This window comes from Bicyclus anynana, chromosome 20, assembly GCF_947172395.1.
Source record: "Bicyclus anynana chromosome 20, ilBicAnyn1.1, whole genome shotgun sequence".
NCBI lineage: Eukaryota > Metazoa > Arthropoda > Insecta > Lepidoptera > Nymphalidae > Bicyclus > Bicyclus anynana.
The window spans coordinates 10,392,426-10,409,266 of record NC_069102.1 but is presented as its reverse complement, the minus strand read 5'-3'; the positions used below and the strand labels follow the sequence as shown (position 1 = coordinate 10,409,266).

Below are 16,841 nucleotides of genomic sequence, written 5' to 3'. Positions count from 1 at the left end.
CAGTGTCATTTCTTTTTTGTAACTGTTGTTAACAAAATATAGACTTTTTGAAATATTTTTAATTTTTTTATTAAATTAAGTTTTAATTTTTCGATAGAAATGCGTAATCTTATGGTAGCTTTGTATTGCAAGTGATATGAGAGATCCGTTTGTATTCATATTTGTTTAAAAAATATTATGCGCGATATTTATTACGTTTGAATATTGAAGAAGAGGAAATGAAAAATGAATAACTCCTCCGATTATTCTACGATCATCTGGTCTGAGCCACATTGCTCTAAAGATGCACTTACGGACACTTACGGCTGGTTTATGCAATTCCTTTTGGCAGTCTTGGCGTTTACATGCCTAATTGGTAAGAAAAGTAGGCATTGCGAAAGGATAACCTTTGAGTCATTGTCAATGTCTTGCGCAGCATTTGCTAATGCTCTAGCTACTCCAAGTTCTGTGGTTCAACTTAGTAATAAAAAAAAATTGTCAATAAAAATTAATGAAATTATATTTTTATCACAAATGACTACAGAATACAATATTTATAACAACAACTATTAAAAAAATAATACTATTTAATATTAAAACTTAATTTATGTTTGCGACTTTACTTAAGACCGTTGTTATAATTTTTTATTTTTTGTTTTTTATTACAAGTTAGCTTTTGACTACAATCGCAAGTGATGAAGGAAACCTCAATTGGCCCAGCCTCCAATCCAAAGCTACTCCAATTGTTCCATGTTTCAGATTCACATGTAACATATACACAATCAACAAAACTTTGAACAACAATACTAAAACATTTATTCCTTAAGAAAAAAAATTTATATTCAATATTTGTTTTTTCACTGAAATCTGATATATTATTAGATATTTTTTTTCTTAAGTAATATATGTTTTAATGTTGTTGTTCAAAATTAGTATGTACTGCTTTTAATACTTAGTAGATAACTAATGTGATATGTCCTTTTTATAACTTATGTATGTCTTTAATGTACTATAAATAATACATAAAATACATACTCTGACAATAAAATAACACAAAATTTAATGATAATGGAAAATGTACATTTACACTTATAATGTTAGGATTATCTAGTATTGCTTGTAGTGCATAGGTATATACTTCTATATGAACAGTTTTTGTGGTCACTTTCGTACATAAACCTCTTTTAAGGAGTTCTTCGGCTGTGTCCAGCAACTCCCTGTTATCCAATTGATGTTGGTCCTTTTAATTTAGTGTGGAGGGAGTCATTGATCCAGCACCTTGCGACCCCAATATCCATTTGTCACAGCTTTGTGACTTGATGCGATCAATAAACAATATTTATATTTTTTTTAAGGTAAAAGATTCTGTGAACCTCGCTATGCTAGGAGACCATGGCTGATTTGGTTCTATGACACTTCAAAACAAGGTCTCGGAGCTTTTCTTATTCATGCAGCAAATGTATGGCTTTCACCGTACCTCACAGGAAACCCTTGTACATGGTAAGATATTGTACCACCACAGTTTTAGTTTTTAGTTTTGTTGTATAATATAACATCATATAAGTCCTCATCTTTGAAGATGTGTGGCAACAGAGTATTAGAGGAGAAGGCAGACATATTCTTCCTTCATTGTTGTTGGTACTGTTGTCCACACTACTCTCACTCTCTTCTGTCTCCCCTCTCCTGCATGGATGACGGCTCATTTAAGCAAACCTTATAGCTATTTTTGTAACTGAATAAAAACCATTAAAAACCTTTAATCCCAAAAAATGGCCAGTATAAAATAAAATGTACAAATTATTATCAACTAACTTCAAAAAAAGGAGGTTCTCAATTCAACACATATCTTTTTTAACCGACTTCCAAAAAGGAGGAGGTTCTACGTTCGGCTGTATGTATGTTTTTTTTTTTTTTTTTTTTTTTATGTATGTCCAGCGATAATTCCGTCAATTATGGACCGATTTTGAAAATTCTTTTTTTGTTTTGTAGGGTTTACTTCCAGGGTGGTCCCATTTTTTTCATGTCAGGATCTGATGATGGCATCCTGGAGAAATTGAGGGGAACTTTCGAAAGTTGTAGAGACGGCTAGTACGTTTGTTAGTGTTTCCATAAGGTATTTTAAACCACTACAACTTTATGAAGGTTTGGAGTTGGTCTGATGATGGAGCCGAAACACAGACGATGGAACTCGTCAAGGATTTACAGCAGTCACCTTTTGTTTGGGCTTGATTAATTTGTATTGATGAGTACTTTCCACCTATATAGGTTGTGACTGTATTAAGGGTCTGGTGATGAAGACGAGGGACAATGAAGAGAACTCCTCGACGGTTCACAGTAGCTACCTTGTGTTTGGACTTGATAAATTTGTATTGATGAGAACTTACCACCTAGATGCATTGTGACTGTATTAAGGGTCTGATGATGAAGACGAGGGACAGTGAAGAGAACTCTTCGACGGTTCACAGTAGCTACCTTGTGTTTTGACTTGATAAATTTGTATTGATGAGAACATTCCACCTAGAAGGATTGTGACTGTATTAAGGGTCTGGTGATGAAGACGAGGGACAGTGCAGAGAACTCCTCGACGGTTCACAGTAGCTACCTTGTGTTTGGACTTGATCAATTTGTATTGATGAGAACTTTCCAGTTAGATAGGTTGTGATTGTACACACGCAGTGGGTATGCTAACACTAAAAATAAAAAAATAAAAATTTTAATAAAAAAAATTCAACCGACTTCCAACTCAAAAAATAACTTTAACTAAAAAGCAAAAAATAACATCCTACCTATGTGCTACCTTCTGATCAGTTTGAAGGCGGTGCCAAGCCAGTGTCGTGTTTTAATTAAAGCTATTTCTGAAATAACCACAGAAATTTTGTAGTTTAAACGTATTTAATTAAAACATCACTGGCTTGGCACCGCCTTCAAACTGATCAGAAGGTAGCACATAGGTAGGATGTTATTTTTTGCTTTTTAGTTAAAGTTATTTTTTGAGTTGGAAGTCGGTTGAATTTTTTTTATTAAAATTTTTATTTTTAATGTGCTTGCTGTCATTTATGAACCAATTTTGGATTTCTTTTTTTGTTTGAAAGAGTACTTCCAGATTGGTCCCATTTCATTTTCATTAAAATTGGTTTTTTTTTTTTTTTTTTTTAAAAGAATATTTGCCATATTTTTTTATAATATGACCAATATTCCCATTCCCCTCCAACTAGTCGGAAAAGACTGTGCTAGGAGTGGGTACGACAATAGACCAACGGGGTGAGGATCGAACTACCACCCCTCGGTGATGAGTCCAACCGCTCTTACCGTTGAGCTATTGAGGCTTCGAATTAGTAATTTTGTGGTTTCGGTTTAATTTCGGTTTAGTAATTTTGTGTTAAAATCAAAATAACTGAAATACATCTTTGAAGTTGGTTCCATTTTTATGAAAGATAATTTATACAATTGTTGATTGTTTGTAGGTACATAGTTAATTTCATGCTGGACTCCACACTAGGGCTGCTAATAATCTGGGCAGGCATAAGACTAGCTCAGCATTGCGCCAGGGTATATGATATACCATTGATAAACTTTGGTGAATATGGTGAGTATAGAATTTACTCCTAATGTTATAAACAAATTTTCAAATCCAGACAATAGACATACATTTTAAAGGGGTAAATATGAATATAAATATGTAAATTGATGTGTAATAAACCAAAATTTCCAAAAATGTATTTTGTAATATCATATTTAATTGAAAAATTACAAAATTTCACATACTTGATATCATTGTTATCTAATACTAGCCAACGCCCTGCGGTTTTACCTGCATAGTGCCCATTCATTTTATTTTATCCAATACTGGGATAAAATAAAATCAATGTTAACTTTCAATCCCTATTTCACCACTTTAGGGGTTGAATTTTTAAAATTCTTGAATCACATTATATTTCGTATTTTATTTAAGATTTTTGAACAAATTTTTAAAATTGTAACTCTAAAAATTAAGGACTTTCCATATAAACTTTTAACCCCTATTTCACCCCTTTATTTATTCAATCATCACTAGACGCCCCCCGGCCCGCGCGGACCATCGGGAGTGTTACGAACGAAGTTGCCAAGATATAATTACTTAATCTATAATGAAAGTTTTAAGTCTATGATTATATGTACCTACCTATATTATGATGTAATGATAAATACTTGCGTCATAACTCATAATAAAAACTGTTGAAGCTAGGTGGAAATCTCTAACATCATTTCTATGGCTTTATATTACAACCTACTAAGGTTATTACGTCAAGATGGGTGTGAAATATAGTACCGTTAATATTTACATATGAATATAATGTTGAAAACTCCCTATTTGCCACAATTTTTGCCTGCTGTTTGTGCTTGCATCTATAGTTTGATTCCCTTCCCAGCCGGGCTAGCATGGGCAAGGGATAAAATTTTTATCCACCCATTATATCCACTGACTAAGGATATAAATCCACCCGTCATAGCATGGTTACAAGGGAAAGACAAATTAATCCCCGATTGACATTACGCGTGGAGATCTTTTCCTCGACTATGGCATATGGAGTGGATAAAATGATATACTTTGGGACTTTTGACATTTAAACGCGATAAATTTATCCCTGTGAAGTTGATGTGGGGATAAAACTTTACTTAAAAAAACAATTATGTCTCGCATGTTTTGGTCTTTAACAATTGCTTCGCAATATGGGGTGGGGTAGGGGTAGGGTAGGGGTAGGGTAGGGTGGGGTAGGGGTGTGGTAGGGGTTGTGTAGGGGTGGGGTAGGGTAGGGGTGGGGTAGGGGTGGGGTAGGGGTGGGGTAGGGGTAGGGTAGGGGTAGGGGTTGTGTAGGGGTGGGGTAGGGGTGGGGTAGGGTAGGGGTAGGGTAGAGGTGGGGTAGGGGTGGGGTAGGGGTGGGGTAGGGGTGGGGTAGGGTAGGGGTAGGGTAGGGCAGGGGTAGAGTAGGGGTAGGGCAGGGGTAGGGTAGGGGTAGGGCAGGGGTAGGGCAGGGGTAGAGGTAAAGAAGGGTAGAGTAGGGATAGAGAATAAGTGCACTTATGTCACAACGAAGCTTGACCGGGTCCGCTAGTATGATAGATACTATAGATACCTACTACAAACCACCGCAAAAAACAATCACCAAACAAAACAATGCCAACAGAAAACAGATAAATAATATGCATAAAATAACCAAATATTATCAAATTTACGTTTATTTCGGACTATTAATATACCTAATGCCAATTTATAAGATATATACAAATGGGTTGACAAGTCTTTCCCTCCGTTTATCCACCGGGGGTATTATATCCACCGGCGTGCCCATGCGCGGTGAGTGGATAAAACGAGTGTGGGGGATAAACGTTTTATCCTCTCCCCGTGGATAAATTTTTCCCTTGCCCGTGCTAGCCCTGCTGTTATTGTATTGTATTGTATCTAGTCCAGGCTAGTGTGTTAGTCTTAAGGTCATAGTACATATATTGGCACTGAAAGGGATCGTAATCATATCGCCTCGCCGTCAACCAGGTGACGACTCGGCTACTGTTAGGCGACGCCGCGTTTACGTTTCGCCGCCCGCGGTTGGTCAGCTAAGCGATAAGAGGGAAGGGTGCGTGGGCTAATATGGCATACTTAGTCTAGTTTGATAACATCATAAGCTAAGCATATTGGTCAATATTGATCTACAATATACATATGTGGCAGGCAAGTCACCAATGTGCTTAGCGTTAATATGCCAGTGTGTGCAGTACGCGGCGCGTACAACGTTCGCCAAGTTCACCGTGACGCTAGTGATGTGCTTGCCGTCTGAAGACGGCAAGACGGCCTCCGTGGCGCAGTTGTATGCGCTGTGGATTTACAAGACAGAGGTCCTGGGTCCGATCCTCGGATAGGCCGATTGAGGTTTTCTGAACGGGTCCAGGTCTGGTTTAGGGGAGGGGGGTTGCTACCTTGACTAGTTATCACCCTACCGACAAAGACGTTCCACCAAGCGATTTAGCGTGTAAATTTTCAGCCTCCTCCTAACAAGTTAGCCCGCTTCCATCTTAGGTTACATCATCGCTTACTATCAGGTACCGGTGATAGACAACCACTGCTGGCCAAATGCCTCTTGCATGGATTTCCAAACACAAGTCGTTAGTGGTCGTTGTGCTTTTAATGAATTACCGACTACCTATAGCTATTATAGTCATAATTCGGCCACAATCGTAAAGATGGCCGGGTGTAAGAATTAGGAAACATGGACTTCGGTAGAGAGCCAAGTCATGTGTATAAGAAACGAAGCAGAAAAACGCTTCAAACATCATCATCATTATCCACTGCAGGACATAAGCCTCTTGCATGGACTCCCAAACACAACGATCTCGAACAAACAGCATCCAGCGGCTGCTTTGTACAAGTTTGATGTTATTATTGAGCTAGGATGTGTTTGTCAGGCAAGCCACCGATGTGCTCGGCGTGGATATGCCAGTGCGTGCTGTACGCAGCGCTGGCAACGTTCGCCAAGTCGATACTGGCGCTAGTGCTGCGCTTGCCGCCAGTGGTAGCCGTGCTGTCGACGCTGCGACTGTCGCCGGTGTCCGACCCGCGCCTGGAGCTGGCCGTGGTCATGCTAATCATACCCTTCTTTATCAACGTGAGTGATGTTCTATTATCTAAAACTTATTAAGGTTTACTAAGAATAGTCAGGGATCCGTAGAACATTTTGTACAACTGATTACTATCGAGTTAATTTTTCGTGAGTAACTTCATCTCGATGAGACGATCAACTTTTTTATTTACGAAATTTCTTGTTGTATTGAAGTCGGTAAAACTCATTAAAAAAAAAACAAACCGCTTCTCCTTGATAACCGCATATACAAACTTTTTTATAATTAATAATAATCAATAAAAAAATACTCCATCTTATTTCTTTAGCTTTGTGAACAGTTTTTTAATAGTTAAAAACATAAGACGCCATTTGTCTTGAATAATATTGAAAATTACTGATGCGACGGTTTGTGTCGTACTGACTCGAGATTGTATTACTTTTTGAATTTCGTATATGGAGCGGCTACTTCACTGTCGTGTTTCATACGCTCCATCTGTATATTATTGATTAATCTGTGCCAAAGCCAAACTGTCCATCATGAATAGATTAAGTATTAATCTTTTGTCTATTCAGTTCTTACAATAGCAGTATTTTTTGCAGATATTGATATTTTGGGTGACTGACAACTTCCTCATGTATCGACCTAGAGGTGTTAACAGCAAAATCAAAACGAAGGTATGTTTCTTATTGTAACGGCCTCTGTGGCGCAGTGGGTTTCCTGCTGCCTCCATGGAGGTCCTGGGTTCAATCTGCTGGCTGAACCGATGAAGGTTTTCTTAATTGGTCCAGGTCTGGCTGGTGGGATGCTTCGGCCGTAGCTAGTTACCACCCTACCGGCAAAGACGTACCGCCAAGCGATTTAGCGTTCCGGTACGATGTCGCGTAAAAACCGAAAGGGGTGTGGATTTACATCCTCCTCCTAACAAATTAGCCCGCGTCCATCTAAGATTGCATCATCACTTACCATCAGATGAGATTGTAGTCAAGGGCTAACCTGTAAAGAATAAAAAAAAATATATTTTTAGTACACATTATCGCCATTATCATCCATCCATTATGCGTCTAATAAGTGTCTTTTAGCCCCCAATTCATTGCGTTTTGACTCTTATTTCATTATTCCCTGCTTAGATCCTTTTTCAAGGTTGTACCAAGTATGACATAGTGGTGTTCTGATGCTTAGACTCAAGTGGTTTGAGTATCAGGCACTACAACAGTGTTAAGGGGTTATGTGTGGCATAATTTTTGAAATAAATGTTTTTTCTTTCTTTCATTTAAATTAAAGTTAATTCAAATTAACATTATTTCCAGGTGCGTTACCAGTCGATAAAGAAAGAGAAGTCAGGGTCCGAAGACGAGGAGCAGTCAGCCGACGAGCGCCTGCTCGCTGCCAACGTATGACACACGCCTGCGCGCAGAGCGTAAACCTTTACCTGTGTATATTATTTGTAACAATTGTATATAGAAAACATCATCTGGATCAGGGTCATCATTATCAACTCATATTCGGCTCACTGCTGAGATCGAGTCTCCTCTCAGAATCAGGATTAGGCCTTAGTCCCCCACGCTGGCCCAATTGGCAGACTTGACACACAACTGAAAAGTTGGAGGTGCCCCGGACCGGATTCGAACCCACACGCTCTGGAATCGGAGGCAGAAGTCATATCCTTTACTGGTATATAATATTATATATAACAATTTTATAGAGAGAAAACATCACCTGGATCAGGGTCATCATTATCAACCCATATTCGGCTCACTGTTGAGCTCGAGTCGCCTCTCAGAATTAGAGGGGTTAGGCCTTAGTCCACCACGCTGGCCCAATTGGCAGACTTGACACACAACTGAAAAGTTGGAGGTGCCCCGAACCAGATTCGAACCCACACCCTCCGGAATCGGCGGCAGAGGTCATATCCACTGGGCTATCACGCCTTGAAACCATTACCTGTGTATAATATTATATGTAACAATTGTATAAAGAGAGAAAACATCACCTGGATCAGGGTCATCATTATCAACCCATATTCGGCTCACTGCTGAGCTCGAGTCTCCTCTAAGAATGAGAGGGGTTAGGCCTTAGTCCACCACGCTGGCCAAATGCGGAATGGCAGACTTCACACACGCAGAGAATTGAGAAAATTCTCTGGTTAGGTTTCCTCACGATGTTTTTCCTTCACCGTTTGAGACATGTGATGTTTAATTTCTTAAAATGCACACAACTGAAAAGTTGCAAGTTGCAAGATTTTCTGTCTAATATAATCTGCTTCAGCGTCCCACAAATTCATTGAAATTTGCTCAGCCATGAAAAGCACATAGACTTTCGTGTTTATAATATTAGTATGAATTATGAAAATACTGCATAATGGGGAAAAGGAATAAAGTTAACGAGTGAGGTTTTAATATTCTTAAAAAGTATCTTTATGGTTGCATATTCACTAACTTGGCATGTTACAAATAGCAACTTTGCCTGATGGTAAGTGATAAAGTAATCTAAGATGAAAGCGGGCTAACTTGTTAGGAGGAGAATCAAATCCACACTCCTTTCGGTTTCTACACGACATCGTACCGGAACGCTAAATTGCTTGGCGGTACGTCTTTGTCGGTAGGGTGCTACCACTAGCCACGGCCGAATGCTCCCACAAGCTAGACCTGGACCAATTAAGAAAACCTCAATCGGCCCTGCCGGGGATCGAACCCAGGATCTTCATCATTAAATCCACCACGTATACCACTGCGCCACGGAGGCATTGTAAAATTGGTACCAAAATGATTGTTGTATGATTACACACGATATAGTAAATATTTTTTGAATTCGCGTTCAGGATCAATGTCCGTTTATTTGAATAAATAAACGATGAAATGCCTGAATTTCAAATTTAGTAAAATTTTAACTTTTTATATTTATATTATATTCACTTGTATAATTTATATTATATTTTTCTTACATTCCGTAAAGTTATTGAAGTCTCTATGTGGTATTTTGTGTTATTATCTGTTCCTTTGGTCCATAAGTATACTAAATATTTCGATCTGTACAAGAATCTCAATTTTGATATGTATGGACAGATAGATAGAACAGAGAAACACAATATATTAAATAACTTTGATTCTTAATTTCCTAATGTGAATAATCTTGCTCCTTTCTCCTCAATGTGTGACGTTCAACTGTCAATTACTCAGTGAAATTTAAAATAAAACGAATCAACAAACATTGCCAAAGATGTAAAGTCAAATCGTTATAAACGGACAAAATTCACTAAGGCTCAGTCCGAAAGGGCGAATTCGCCGCGATTCTCTAGCGCGTATTCACGCTAGAGAATCGCGATGAATTCGCCCCTTCTGGACAAGGACTAATAATGGGTACGGGCATAATATACGACCTTAAGGCTTGCTTAGAACCCAAAGCAGTACTTTAAAGAATACCAATGAGACTTCTTTTAGCTTGTAGCGGAGTAGCTTCTTCGTGTCTTGAAAAAAAACCCTCACCTGGCATTTAATTGTAATGATATTTCGTTAATGCATAGTGTCATTTTCCTTTTATCTACCATTTTGTGATACATATGATACAAAATGTGTTTTTGAAATGTTTTAGCTTTAATTCTGGGCTAATTTGTGGAGTAGGTACATACAACGGAATTGATCATAAAATGTACAGTTTATGAGAGTGTGTGATATTAAATATGTAAATATTATTAGAATTTAGTAAAAATATTTCATTTTGTTGAGGCTGATTATAACATATAAGGAAAATATTGATGTACCTATATAAACAACGCGACCAGATACAGGATGCTCGGGAGTATTTCCCATAACTCTAGGATGATATTCTTTAAGAAAAATTAATTAAAAATGTCTAAGGAACATATGCTCTAAAATGAATATTTACGAAGTAAAAAAAAAATCTTTTGTAAATCACATTATGTTTAAATCACATCCTAGTCAAAATTATTTATTGATAAATATCATGAAGTAGCTTACTAGTGAAGTGCGGAGTACTAGCTGCAATATCTCGTCGATATCGACAGTCTTACCACGACGATTATGTATTTTAAAATGCAAGATAAAGGCGTGTGTGGATAGTTGGAATTATAAAATTAGTTATGCAGTTCGGCTCCTATCTTGACTTTTCAACACCTTGAAGTTATGGGAAATACTCCGCAACACCCTGTATAAGGGACTTTAAAAAAATATATACCTATAAGTTATATTACTAAAGTATATAATTATAAAGTTGGTCCTCTTAAAATCATCACATATATTTTAAGTGTATTTTCAGTGTTAAGTATAAGTCCTTTGTAAATATGTTTTAACGTAATTATTATTAGAAAATTTATTACAAAATTTGTACGATTTGAGTATATACGAAAATTAAAGAAATATTGATATTATTTTGTTTTTGAATACTCAGTGATAAACTTCACATATAGGTATGTTGATTTTGTATGCGTGTAATATGGCTTTAAAAAACGGATTGGTTCCCATGAACTTGGTAACAGAAATATATATTTACAAATGCAATATTTTGTAATAACTATGTATAATATCGATACTTATTGTCTTCTATATTCAATTTATATAAGACGTTATCGCTTCATACTTGAACATATTAGGTGCATATGGGAAATATTTTTTATAATATGTTAATTATTATATAAAAAAAAAATATTGTAATGTTCCTAAAAATTAAGTACTTAGATTCATGTAGTGCCATTTGTTTAAACGTGTTACTAACATCGAATAAAGACTGAAAAAGTCGCGTATAGTGTAATGATAGTCGTAAAATTTTGTCGTAAACATCGATCTCCTATTATAAAGTGGATGCACAATCAGCGACCAAAAAACGTCCCCACTCAATGAGTGCCAAACACAACTTCTTGGCACTCAATTTAAGTAGTCGCATTTGCAAATTCAACCTTATACTTAATCCATAAGGTTGAATTTGCTCTGAGTTTGTATTGAATATTGGGCTTTTAAGTATAATTTTCTTTACCAATAATTCTAAAACTGTCAAAGCAAAATTGGCCAGTTTTTAAATGAAATTTTCTACATGATTTTGCGTCCTTTTATTATAAGAGTTAAATGAATTCAAAGCTATGATCAACAATTTACTATGGATACAATATATATCTGGAACCCAAACTTAGATTAAGTTTGCCGCCGGACATTTTTTTTAGGAAATACATCACATATATGATTGTATAGGAAATATATAAAAAAAATGTATAAGTAGGTTTATGAAACTTAACACGCAGTATATAATTGTTGATCATAGTATGTGGGTAACATCAGATACTACTATTTTAATTAGGTGTTCTAAATTAATAAATGTGTTCAAATTTCCTCAATGATGATGAAAAATTTATTTTCGTTTAAGCATTCCAAAAAAAATGTACCCAACAAAACTTAACTTAACCTAACATAACTGTAGGTTTATATTATTTGTTTATATGAGTATGAATGATCAATTTATATGTGATTACAAAATTTTACATTCCATTGATGTTAAAAAAATCTGTCATTGAGTACCAAAATAGTAGAGTAACAAAATATATGAAAACTGCGATACATAGAACATCCCTAGAAGTTATACATAATATTCTTTACTTTTAATATTAACAATATCTTGGTTGGGGTTCACGTGAAATTCTGAGATTAAATAAAAAAAAAATCAAGGCAGCGTGACCAAATCTTTTGGTGTATTATTATTATTGTTATTGGTTAGGTTACCCCCTGTATAAATTGTTATTGTTATATTTGAAATGCAAAGACCTAACCTATATCTAATGTATTTACATATTGTCTGTATTGTAATATATTTATTTACGTGCATCTGTTTATTGTTTGTGCGAAAATAAAAAAAATATAAAGAAATATTTTTTTTTTATTTTGATAAAGATCCTGACTGGAGAAGTAAAGGGCGAGAAAAACAAATTTTTAAATATCTTTCACTAGTTTTAATTTAATTATACTTTTTATTGAAATATTTATTACAAATTAACTAATTGTGCTGTGAATAAAATTACTTGAATTTTGTCATAGACAATTAATTTTTCCTCAAACGTTCGCGCCTGGTGTCCTCTGCTTCCAATAACTGACGTCTTATTTTTAACATAATGGCACTATTTCTTTTCTGTAATAAGCAATATTAATTAAACGTGTCACTTTCAGTTAAAATTACGAATAAGAATACCAAACCATTTCAATCGGAGAACATAAAGCAAATCAGTGGGTTTTATAGAAAATCAGACGTAAAAAATATCATCATTAGTAACCTATATTCGGCTCACTGTTGAGCACGAGTCTCCTCTCATGTGAAGAGGGGTTAGGCTAATAGTCCACAACGCTGGCCCAATGCGGATTGGCAGACATTAAACATGTAGAGAACTAAGAAAATTCTAAGGTATGCAGATTTTCTCACAATGCTTTTCCTTCGTCGTTTGAGACAGGTGATGTTTAATTTCCTAAAACGCACATAACTGAAAAGTTGGAGGTGTACGCCCCGGACCGGATTCGAACCTACGCCCTCTGAATCCAAGGCAGAGGTCCACTGGGCTATCACGGCTAAAAATATACACACTAACATAACTATAGCTTGACAAGTTCGTTCGTAACACTCTCGATGGTCCGCGCGGGCCGGGGGGCGTGTAGCTATGAATGAAAAACCCAAGACTGATGCACCTCACTTCCCCGCAAGCATGATTTCACACCCACGCAGTCTTTCCCCCCGTCGCCCGCATACCATGAAAGTGTCATTAACGAACTTGCCAAGCTATACTTATTACTTCCCCGGACAAACTTTTTCACGAAGATCCTACTATATTAAATCATACCTTCAAAATAGCACATTCGCGATCTATAGCATCGCATTCGCTTTCTATAGCGACGGCCTCCATATCTTTCTGGTTATTTATTTCCAAAATCTTTGCGATCTTCTGTAGTTCTATTTCTTCTTCTTTTGCATGTTTTATTTGTAATTCTTTGTCCTGTAGTTCGGATATCTCACGTTCTATAGAATAAAAATATTTAGCAAAGCGAACTGCATTCCACACAGCCCCATTCTTTAGGTACTCTGCCCATAGGCCATAATATTAATATTTACAATGATACTAGCGGACCCGCTCAAGCTTCGCTTTGACTTATTAATTTATTTATTTGAACTTTTTCCCTATCCCTACCTTACACTACCCTATTCCTACTCCTACCCCTACCCTACCTCTATTCTACCCCTACCCTACCCTTCCGCTTCCCTACCCCTACCCTACCCTTCCGCTTCCCTACCCCTACCCTATCCCTATACCATAAACCTACCCTACCACTACTCTACCCTACCTCTACCCTATCCCCATACCATACCCCTACCCTACCAGTACCCTACCCTAGGATTTAGGGTTTGAAAAATAGATGTTGGACGATTCTCAGACCTACTGAATATGCACAAAAATTTCATCAAAATCGGTCAAGCCGTTTCGGAGGAGTATGGCAACGAAAACTGTGACACGAGAATTTTATATATTAGATAAAACACAACAGCACTTAGGCCGACCGCATACACTCTTTTTTCCTAATGCGTTATTTCGATTTGGGATTCCGCGAGACTACCGCAGACTTTACGTTTTTTTTTCATTCGGAATGTATAAGTTTGTCACAAAGGCTCACATTCGTTACGTAGAGTCTTTTTGATGAAAGAAGTCCCGCGGCTGCGCCTTACACAAATGACATTACCATATGACAACGAGCACCTCCAACCAATTATTGTATAGGACCTGCCCCGTTAGACGTTACTTTTCTGTCAAAGTATATGATCAACGATCTAATGCGATTATAAAAACTGTATCTATATAATCGATGTTTCATAGTTGTAATCGTATTCGTCGGTTAAAGAGCTCCGTACAAGTACCTTTTTAACCGACTTCCAAAAAGGAGGTTCTACGTTCGGTTCGTGTTTTAATTAAAGCTGTTTCTGGAATAACCACAGAAATTTTGTAGCTTAAACGTATTTAATTAAAACATCACTGGCTTGGCACCGCCTTTAAACTGATCAGAAGGTAGCACATAGGTAGGATGTTATTTTTTGCTTTCTAGTTAAAGTTATTTTTTGAGTTGGAAGTCGGTTGAATTTTTTTTATTAAAATTTTTGTGTATTTGACTCATGTAAAAAACGGGCATAAACTTCTAGTTTAGTATAAGATATATACCAAATCTAAGCTCGTTTTCCTCAGAAAATGACAGACAATTTTATTCGTGACATGAGTGTGATACAGGTCCTTCTATAATTGGTCTGAGACGAGCACCATTGTGATACTAGCGCCGCGTCTGGGACTTTCATGAAAAGGACTTTATGTGCGGAATGTTCCGTTCGGAAAAAAAATGTACTTGTTTCTCATTCAATTTTCCGAACACGGAAAACGAGTGTATACGGTATATATAGAGTGTATATATATATATATTAAGCTGCGCATATGCGGAATAGACACCTACCTCTTGCGTACATATCATCGAAGCCTTGTTTAAATGCTCTGACGCTTTGTAAATGATTTTCCATTTTACATTTTTCCGAAACGCGACATATTTCTGTTATTGACAGTTGATGGATTCCATGCGAGATTTCATTTTTTAGATCCTACAAAAATAATACCTTCATAATTGGCCCAGGTCTGGCTGGACGTACCACCAAGCGATATAACGTAGCGGTACGATGTAGTGTAGAATGTCAAGTGGATTTTCATCTTCCTACTAACAAGTTAGCCCGCATCCATCTTAGATTGCATCGTATCTTACCGTCAGGTGAGAGTTGTCAAGAACTAACTTGCAAGGAATAAGGTTTGACCCACCTAGTTCCCGTTCCCGTAGGAAAACGGGGATAAAACGGATAAAACGTAATCCTTTGTTACTCCGTGAAGAGGTAACATTCTATTGGTAAAAGAATTTTCAAAATTGGTTCAATAGAACCAGTAGGACTAACTAATTCACAAACTATATCTCTGAATCGAGACGCGCTGAGCGCGTCTTGGCAAATTTCAGAGAATGAGTGACAAGAAAACGGCAAGGTACAGCTCGTGCGGATTAAATTGACACCTGGCTCGAATGATGTGTGTACTTACTGTGTTTGTATGGATGTGTTTGGTAGCCAGGTGGTAAGTTAATGCGCTATGCGCATACATGGATTACATCTTTACATGAACCGTTTATTTCGGCTTTTGTCCGTCTCAAATTCTCGTCGCGTCGTAAGTGACGATATTGTAGCCCGAATTTATCACAAATTAATAATGTTTTATTTTTATAAAATTTTAATATTGTTTTGTGTTTCATCTAGATTGTTAAAAATTAAAAAGGACAAATAAATAAATGAGAGAAAAAACGTTACCGTAAATTTATTTATTTAGGTGTTTCCCACAACTCTAGGGTTATATTCTTTAAGGAAAATTAATTAAAAATGTCTAAAGAACATGTGTTCCAAAATGAATGTTTTCGGAGTAAAAATATTTCTTTTGCAAATAGAATTTAAATTGTGTCCCTTAAATCGCATCCTTCTATTAGACCTAGCCAAACTTATTAATTGATAAATATCATGAAGTAGCTTACTAGAAGTGCGGAGAGCCAGTTGCAATATCTCGTCGATAACGACAGTCTTACCACTACGATTACATATTTTAAAATGCAAGGATAGTTATAGGCGTGTGTTACATAGATAGTCGAAATAATTTGAATTACTTTGTATGAAAACATGAAACTTTTTTTAAGTTAAAAAAAAATTTGCTAAACAGTTCGACTCCTCTATGTGGACTTGTCGACAACTTGAAGTTAAGGGAACCTATTAAAATTAAGAAGGAAATGTAAGCTTACCAGCATTTGTTGTGACATAAATTCACATTCGCATTTGTATACCATAATTTCTTCATTCAAGGATCGTTCTAAACTACGTAGTGAGTTTTCTTCTCTTGCGTTTTTTACACAGCGTTTAGTAACTGTCATTTAATTTTAATGTTATTTAAAACATGTAGGGTATTCAGTTTATTCACACTATTCATACGCGCATACATACATACCTGATTCAAGGGTTAATTGTAAGCTGGTTATTTTATCACTTATTGAAGTCATTTTCGAATAAAAGAATGTAATAAGAAGGTAGGTACATAGATTTACGAGTCGGTACAAGATTACAAGGTAAAATTTAATTTAAAACTTCAAAGTTTTGGCGCTATTTGTTTTCAATTAATTGGATATATATTTTTTTTAATAATACGCTTTACGGCTCTGGGCTCTATTTCAATT

The 16,841-nt window shown here is 36.4% G+C and overlaps 2 protein-coding genes across 2 annotated transcripts; one reads left to right on the top strand and one right to left on the bottom strand.

Annotated features, from left to right (window-relative positions):
• The first annotated feature begins 1 nt into the window (after window position 1).
• LOC112058023 (store-operated calcium entry regulator STIMATE) lies at window positions 2-9,754 on the top strand. Its single transcript, XM_024098681.2, has 6 exons — window positions 2-355; window positions 1,335-1,479; window positions 3,444-3,565; window positions 6,418-6,617; window positions 7,173-7,247; window positions 7,881-9,754. The coding sequence occupies exons 1-6, from the start codon at window positions 226-228 to the stop codon at window positions 7,968-7,970; spliced, it is 762 nt and encodes a 253-aa protein (XP_023954449.1). The 5' UTR covers window positions 2-225; the 3' UTR covers window positions 7,971-9,754.
• Window positions 9,755-12,502: 2,748 nt separating this feature from the next.
• On the bottom strand, window positions 12,503-16,823 carry LOC112058022 (uncharacterized). The gene is made up of 5 exons (XM_052887645.1): window positions 16,616-16,823; window positions 16,413-16,534; window positions 15,048-15,189; window positions 13,400-13,575; window positions 12,503-12,699 (listed from the first exon to the last, which is right to left on the bottom strand). Exons 1-5 carry the CDS (start codon window positions 16,665-16,667, stop codon window positions 12,613-12,615), a joined length of 579 nt encoding a protein of 192 aa, XP_052743605.1. The 5' UTR covers window positions 16,668-16,823; the 3' UTR covers window positions 12,503-12,612.
• Between the last annotated feature and the right edge of the window lie 18 nt (window positions 16,824-16,841).